The sequence below is a fragment of the Electrophorus electricus genome, chromosome 9, assembly GCF_013358815.1.
Source record: "Electrophorus electricus isolate fEleEle1 chromosome 9, fEleEle1.pri, whole genome shotgun sequence".
Taxonomy (NCBI): Eukaryota; Metazoa; Chordata; class Actinopteri; order Gymnotiformes; family Gymnotidae; genus Electrophorus; species Electrophorus electricus.
The window spans coordinates 1,405,001-1,412,500 of record NC_049543.1 but is presented as its reverse complement, the minus strand read 5'-3'; the positions used below and the strand labels follow the sequence as shown (position 1 = coordinate 1,412,500).

The following is a 7,500-nucleotide window of genomic DNA, read 5'->3' as shown; positions in this document are numbered from 1 at the left end:
GTCACACCACACGGCTACAGTGATGACACACCGAGGGGAGTCGCAGGTGGTCCCACGCTAACTACGCTACAAACACAGCACTGTGGGATTGACTCACAGAGTTTACAACAAATTCAAACCAATGCAAAGTTGTTTCAAAGTTCAGCTCCAGAATAATGAATAATGTATTATGAATAATGCGTTCAATTAAAAGTAAATAAATCAATTAAAAATAATTTCAATTCAAGGCACAACTCAGCCGTGGTGTGATTGCATGACTTCTCCTCGTTAATATTGAAGGTACAGCATTAATCTGTACAGTTTTTTTAAAACATGTTTTAAGCATGTTTGTTTTGCACGCGTCATCCACTTAGAAACACATGAATTACGCAAAGGACGGAATTCTAATTAGGTCAGCATTTGTCGTTACAGGAAATTAAACTGGAATCCGTTACACTGTTACAGTGTTACCACGTTACACAGCAGAGGGGCTGTGTTGGGACTGTGTGCCTATTGTTAGATGAAGTGTGTTGGTTTTTGGGCCATGTTGGGACTGTGTGCCTGTTAGCTGAAACGTGTTGGTGTTTCGGCCGTGTTGGGACTGTGTGCCTGCTGTTAGCTGAAGTATGTGTGTTTGTTGGCGTTTCGGCCGTGTTGGGACTGTGTGTCCACTGTTAGAGTGAGACAGGGAGGTCCTGCACATCCTGATGAATGTGTGAATGTTTGTCTCAGTTGTCAAAGATTTCCAACACAAATAATCCAGATGTTGAGTTTTAAAAGCTCCTCACACCATCTAAGAAGGAGCTAATAATGCTAATCTGGACCACTGCTAAGTCCACTGTGCCCTCCCTCCACAAGGAAGCAAACTGAGTATTTTAACATCTCACATCTCTAATCGTAATGAGACTTTTATATCTCTTAAGATGCACTCTCCTATGCTGGTCAATCCACCTCAGCCCATGTGAGACTCAGTTCTGTTAAAAGTTCTGTTATTTTATTTTCCCACAGTTCTTTGCACCTACCTCTTCCTCTTCCTGGGACTCCCCCATTGGTCCATTGTGTTTTTCCTGATAAAGGATCTTCTTCATCTTTCGGTACTGCAAGTTGTCCAGCTCACGCACGGCGTCTTTCGTCCTCTGGATCAGATCCACGAGGACCCGCAGGGGACGCTCACGTCGGACAAAATCATGCTGTGGGGGAGGGGGGTGAGTGAGGGAGAGAGAGAGACAGAAAGTGAATGACTGATGAATACATGAATAAAATTAGAACAGTGAGTTCCTTACAACACTTACAACTCTGTTCCATCACACCTAATCAATACTAATCAGCAATCGTTGATGAGCTCTGTCACATGTCCAGGAGCAGGACCAGAGACCACAACGCTGTTCCAGACATGGCTCCAGATCTCTGGCCTGGCCAGAGTGACTAAATGTGAACGTTAATAAAATAATTCCCTTCACTTCTACAGAGCAGTAACGTAGGAACATGGTCACCTCCAGTCCTGATGAATCTCAAATTAAACACGCTGTGGATTACCGCAAACACGTCTCAGATTACGTCATTTTTTAACTCCATCCGAGGCTCACTAGAGGGCACTAGTGTGTAGTATGGGAGAAAGGGGTGGAGCTTGGAACCTGACAGGTTAACAGGGATTCCAAGGTTTAAGGATCACTCCACTTTGCTCAACTGATAGACAGACCGGGTCTCAACAGGAGAAACCTCGAGAGAGTGTCTGAGTGTCTCAGAGGTTCTCCGAGTGTCTCGGGGGGGTCTCGGCAGCTGTTAACCGAAGATAACATCTGCACGGACCCGGACCACCCCGAAGGCCCCAGAGAAGACCAGCTGAGTTTTATCCACCGGGTAACGGTGCCATTCCTCGGGCATTCATAAACCTTCCCAGGAGGTGGGCACATAGGTCTCAGGCACATAGGTCCTAAATCACCTTCTGACCTTTGACCCTCACACTCTCCACCTCCTGAGGGTCAAAGGTCAGAAGGTGATTTAGGACCCATGTGCCTGAGATTCAGGGTAATGGCTGAGGGAAAGAAAGAGAGAGAGAGAGAAGCAAGAATAAAACAGGTAGTTTAGTCCTCCTCGCCCATCCCTCCTGACAAGGCTGTCTGTCCTGGTTTGCCCCACCCGTGAGGCAGGTGCAGGCATCGAGAGGTTCTGTTACCCCAAGACAGCACGACGAGGATATTTGACCAGGGAACAAGATTACTGACCACAAAAATGTTTTAACTACACACACACACACACACACACACACACATGCACGCCCCCCCCCATGAAATGAATGAAAGACAAAGAACGGCATTATTACATATTCTGTGGGTTGACAGTGTGGGTGTGTGTGTATGCGTGTGTGTTCGTGCGCAGGCATGGGCAGGCAGGGACAGATGAGTAATTCACCCAAAGCAGTGACTTATATAGTGAGGAGGAAGTACACTCACCACTGTGTGTGCATGCATGCCTGTGTATGTGTGTGTGCGGAGTGAGTGAGTGTATGTGTATGTGTTTGTGTGCGCGTGCATGCGTGTACTCACACGCAGTAGTTCAGCAGAGGAGGGTCTGTCCTGAGGTATCTTTTGTAGGCAGTAGTCAACAAAGCTCCGGAACGCCTCTGACCTGCAAAAGCGCACACACACACACACACACACCCACGTCATCTAAATGTCTAAAACAGATATTTATAATTTCCTCTCATTTTAGGTTAGTATTTCATATTTCAGCAACACTATAATGGACATGTGCGAGAGAGAGAAATAAGTGTAAAGGAGTTTGTTTAAGTTTGAATAGTGCTTGTGTGTGTGCACCCACGTAGGAGAGTAAACGAGTGAGTCAACATGCAGCCCCCCGCCCCGTGTGTGTGTGTGTGTGTGTGTGTGTGTGTGTGTGTCTACACTCACCATTCACTGGACTGCAGTGTGGGGGAGTTATTCTGAGCTATGTGATATAAGGCACTCATAGCATTCATGTTGAACAGAGGAGGCTTACGTTCGGCTAAAGGGAGGCACACACACACACAGCTATGAGACACATACATATGGCAGTTCAATATTCTGTATCACACACATCTACCCACTTACGTGTGTATTACATAAATATGCACATGGCCAATACAGCAATAATACAGGGTTATAACAACGTGTCTGTACATTCAGGAGTGCACACACACACACACACACACACACACACACACACACACACACGTACATGCTACTCACCCAGCTCAATACAAGTGATCCCCAGGGACCAGATGTCAACTTTTCCTTCATACTGGCCTTCGTCCATGGCTAAAATCACCTCTGGAGCCATCCTGTTACACACACACACACACACACACACACACACACACACACAGATGTAAAATCAAGGGTAGATTTGTTCACTGTCTATTGTATTGGTGTGTCCCTGTGGTGTGTGTGTGTGTGGTGATGGACTGGTATGGACTGGTGTGTACTAGTGTGTGTGTGTGTGTGTGTGTGTGTGTGTGCGTGGTGATGGACTGGTGTGTGTGTGGTGATGGACTGGAGTACACTAATCTCTGTACTGAACTGTGCGGATCTGTGCTGAAAATGCAAATTAAATTCTGTTGTGCCCTTTTGAAACAACAGGCTGCACACTAAGCTCAAATGGTCCAAGCATTAGAGAAAAAACAGATAGAGGCGATCAGCACACCAGTGACGTGTTTCTGCTACACCAGTTCGGCATACGAAACAAAAAGTTGCACGAGCAGCAGTGTGTGATAATGGTGGCAGGGACCGGGGTGGCGGACCGCCACCATTATCACACACTGCTGCTCGTGCAACTTTTTGTTTCGTATGCCGTTTTTCTTTTGTTGGTTATGCTTTTTAATTCTTGCCATTTGTTTAACTGTTTAAGTGTCATTTCTCGATTTTTTTTAAATTATGTTAAAAAAAAGCATAAACGTTTACCTCTCTAAAGCACTTGGAGACTGGAACCAAACTGTAAAGAGGTATGGAGCAGCACTATATATGTCTTTGTTTTATTGTTTTTGTTGTTGTTGACTTCCTGTCTGTGTGCTTGGCTCCTGTACTTCACTACACCCTTGTAGGTGTTTGACATCAGAGTCATTCATCAACACCTCCAGGTCACTGAACTCTGTCTTTTTCCCCATTTCCTGAGCCTTTCAAAGGTCTGACAAGGACACACATTAGATACTGACCAGTACGGGGTCCCCACGAAGGAGTTGGCAGGAGAGGTCATGGAGGCGGAGCCAAAGTCAGCCAGTTTAACCTGACCAGGTTCAGTGAGGAGGATGTTACCTGCTTTAACATCTCTGTGTGTGTGAAAGAGAGAGACAGAGAGAGAGAGAGAGAGAGAGAGAGAGAGTGAGAGAGCGAGTGAGAGAGTGATATAGACCAGGAAAAGGAGGATACAGTGTGAATCTAATTTCTCTATGTAACTCTATATAATGTTTACACATGCACTAAAACATAATAGTTACAGGAATAGTTTCAGGAAGAACGCCAGTATGGACCCTGTCTGGAAGCCAGGAGTCACTAATCAGCATTGCAAAATATTCCCTTATCAGCAGGTTATCTACAACTAAAGGTCACTACCCAGCAAGTTCCTTTTCCTCTCAGAGATTTAAAAGCCATCGAAGCAAAAATGAGCAGCAGAGATGACTCAGATCATCTGGAGGGTTATTAATTAATAACAAACTTATGTTTAACACACACACACACACACACACCTGTGGATCATGTTGTGGGAATGCAGGTAACCCAGTCCTAGCAAGGCACCATGGGTGATGGCAGCAATTTCAACCTCTTGGAGCGGTTTCTTATGAACTGCACAAACAGGACATATCAAAGTAAACTTAAAAATAAACACAGCAATTTTAATGTGAACACCAAAACTAAAAGGATAATCACAGAACAGGGTTCACGGCTTTAAATCCAAAAGCACACTGACAACATTCTCCTACATCTCCACAGAAACCCAGTCATGGTTACGGAGGCCTAATCTAGTCTCTTCTCCCACATCACCACTGGGTCATTCATGATTGGCAATTTACTAACCAACATTCTCAAACCGCCAACATTAGGATATTGGATTGTTGGCGAATGTTGGTGTTTGCTGGCCCCATCAAGAGAACCTGTTCAAGCCAGAGTGATTATTGTACAGGGTTTCCTCAATAATACAAGCAAACCTTTGAACAACTCATAAAGGCTCAATAGGTGCTGAGTCTGAGAAAAATTTCAGTAGAGGAATGTAACGGGTCAGACAGTGACAGGTCAGAACAGGAGTGTAACAGGGGTCAGACAGTGACAGGTCAGTACAGAGGTGTAACAGGGGTCAGACAGTGACAGGTCAGAACAGGAGTGTAACAGGGGTCAGACAGTGACAGGTCAGAACAGGAGTGTAACAGGGGTCAGACAGTGACAGGTCAGTACAGAGGTGTAACAGGGGTCAGAAAGTAACAGGTCAGAACAGGAGTGTAACAGGGGTCAGACAGTGACAGGTCAGTACAGAGGTGTAACAGGGGTCAGACAGTGACAGGTCAGTACAGAGGTGTAACAGGGGTCAGACAGTGACAGGTCAGTACAGGAGTGTAACAGGGGTCAGACAGTGACAGGTCAGTACAGAGGTGTAACAGGGGTCAGACAGTGACAGGTCCGTACAGGAGTGTAACGGGTCAGACAGTGGCAGGTCAGAACAGGAGTGTAACAGGGGTCAGACAGTGACAGGTCAGAACAGGAGTGTAACAGGGGTCAGACAATGACAGGTCAGTACAGAGGTGTAACAGGGGTCAGACAGTGACAGGTCAGTACAGAGGTGTAACAGGGGTCAGACAGTAACAGGTCAGTACAGAGGTGTAACAGGGGTCAGACAGTGACAGGTCAATACAGGAGTGTAACAGGGGTCAGACAGTAACAGGTCAGTACAGGGTTCAGCTAACTGTGGGCATTTTAGAGTTGAGCAATACAATGTGTAGAAGGAAAGAGACTGGAGGATCAGCTCCTTGGGTACCATGACGACAAACACCTTAAATGTTTTAAATGCAAGCTTCTCAAATACTTGCCATCAGATTTTCATTTGGTCTAGTAACAGTAAGGTCTGTTCAGCAGCTATGCACTGCGTGTGTGTGTGTGTGTGTGTGTGTGTGTGTGTGTGCTCACCCTCTAACAAGTCAGAAGCGGAGCCTAAACAATACTCCATGACCAGCTGAAAAAGGAGAGCAGAAAACACTAACACTAAAACACTGTAACACTGCAACACTGGAACACTGAGATCATATACAACACAGTCACACTGAGCCAGTTTATAAATACAAACCCAAGCAGTGTTGTCTTTCAGGTAGCAGCCTTTGTACTCGATTGTGTTCGGGTGTCTCAGCTGTTCCAGAAATTTGACCTCTTTGACGATGTCCTGCCACTTCTGCACAGGAGAACAAACACAAGAACAAACACAAACTAACATGAACATGGCACCGCTTACAAATGACTGAACTCTCCTCCGAACCTTTTAATGGAAGCGTTCTGTTCTGAACTAAATTCAGTCAAATAATAATGAACTTAGCAGGTGCCAGCATGGTCTTGGTTTTCATTACGCTACCTGGTGGCCAATATCAACATGTATAATTTGGCTAACACTCTCTCATTAACACTACCAAATACGAAACACCATTTCATTTGCCATTATTTATCCATACTAACATCACTGCATTCTAACATCATCGGCATTCTTAAATGAATAATTTTTATTAATTTATTTATTATAAAGCACGTTATGTGGGGGATTAACCATTTATGTTAAGTTGGGTGTGACAAACACCTGCAATGTTCCACTACAAGGGCCAGTACCCATGGTTACCCATGACTACTCATGGTTCCTACACAACTGAACCACCAAGACATCTACACAGGCGCCCACCCACCTACATACCTGTCTGCATAAGTACTTACCTACATGCTTATAGACCTGCCTGTAGAAAGTACCCGCTTATAGGTCTACTTGTGTGTGTACTTTATATATGTGCCAATATACCTATCTGCATAAGTATCTACGTACAGGCCTATAGACCTACCTGTAGAAAGCACCTGCCTATATACCTACCAGGAATGTACCTGATTACATGCCTATATACTTACCTGTGTAAGCATGTACCTGCCTACATGCTCAAAGACCAACCTGCCTACAAGCCTACAGACCTTCCAGCGCAAGGACCTGCCTAAAGCCTACAGACCTGCCAGCGCAAGGACCTGCCTACAAGCCTACAGACCTGCCAGCACAAGGACCTGCCTACAAGCCTACAGACCTGCCAACACAAGGACCTGCCTACAAGCCTACAGACCTGCCAGCACAAGGACCTGCCTACAAGCCTACAGACCTAGCCTGGCTGCCACCACAGCTACACAAGCCCTCAGGTTAACACTCCCTTAGCAGTGGTGTTTACCTCGGTGGTCTGCTTGCCGTTGTAGGACATCTTCTTAATGGCCACCACTTCGTTGGAGTAGGAGTTTCGCGCCTACAGCAAAAAACAGAGAAAAG

General features: G+C 45.6%; 1 protein-coding gene across 12 annotated transcripts in view; it reads right to left on the bottom strand.

Annotated features, from left to right (window-relative positions):
- Positions 1 to 7,500, bottom strand: part of taok3a (TAO kinase 3a) — a 48,056-nt gene that overhangs the window by 13,505 nt on the left and 27,051 nt on the right. For all 12 annotated transcript variants that reach the window (XM_035529652.1, XM_035529655.1, XM_035529657.1 and 9 more), the window contains 9 exons: positions 7,406 to 7,477; positions 6,286 to 6,387; positions 6,129 to 6,174; positions 4,700 to 4,796; positions 4,169 to 4,282; positions 3,207 to 3,298; positions 2,889 to 2,982; positions 2,526 to 2,607; positions 1,002 to 1,169 (listed from right to left, as the gene is read on the bottom strand). In XM_035529652.1, the coding sequence (XP_035385545.1) occupies positions 1,002 to 1,169; positions 2,526 to 2,607; positions 2,889 to 2,982; positions 3,207 to 3,298; positions 4,169 to 4,282; positions 4,700 to 4,796; positions 6,129 to 6,174; positions 6,286 to 6,387; positions 7,406 to 7,477 (867 nt within the window). The remainder of the gene's footprint in view (positions 1 to 1,001; positions 1,170 to 2,525; positions 2,608 to 2,888; positions 2,983 to 3,206; positions 3,299 to 4,168; positions 4,283 to 4,699; positions 4,797 to 6,128; positions 6,175 to 6,285; positions 6,388 to 7,405; positions 7,478 to 7,500) is intronic.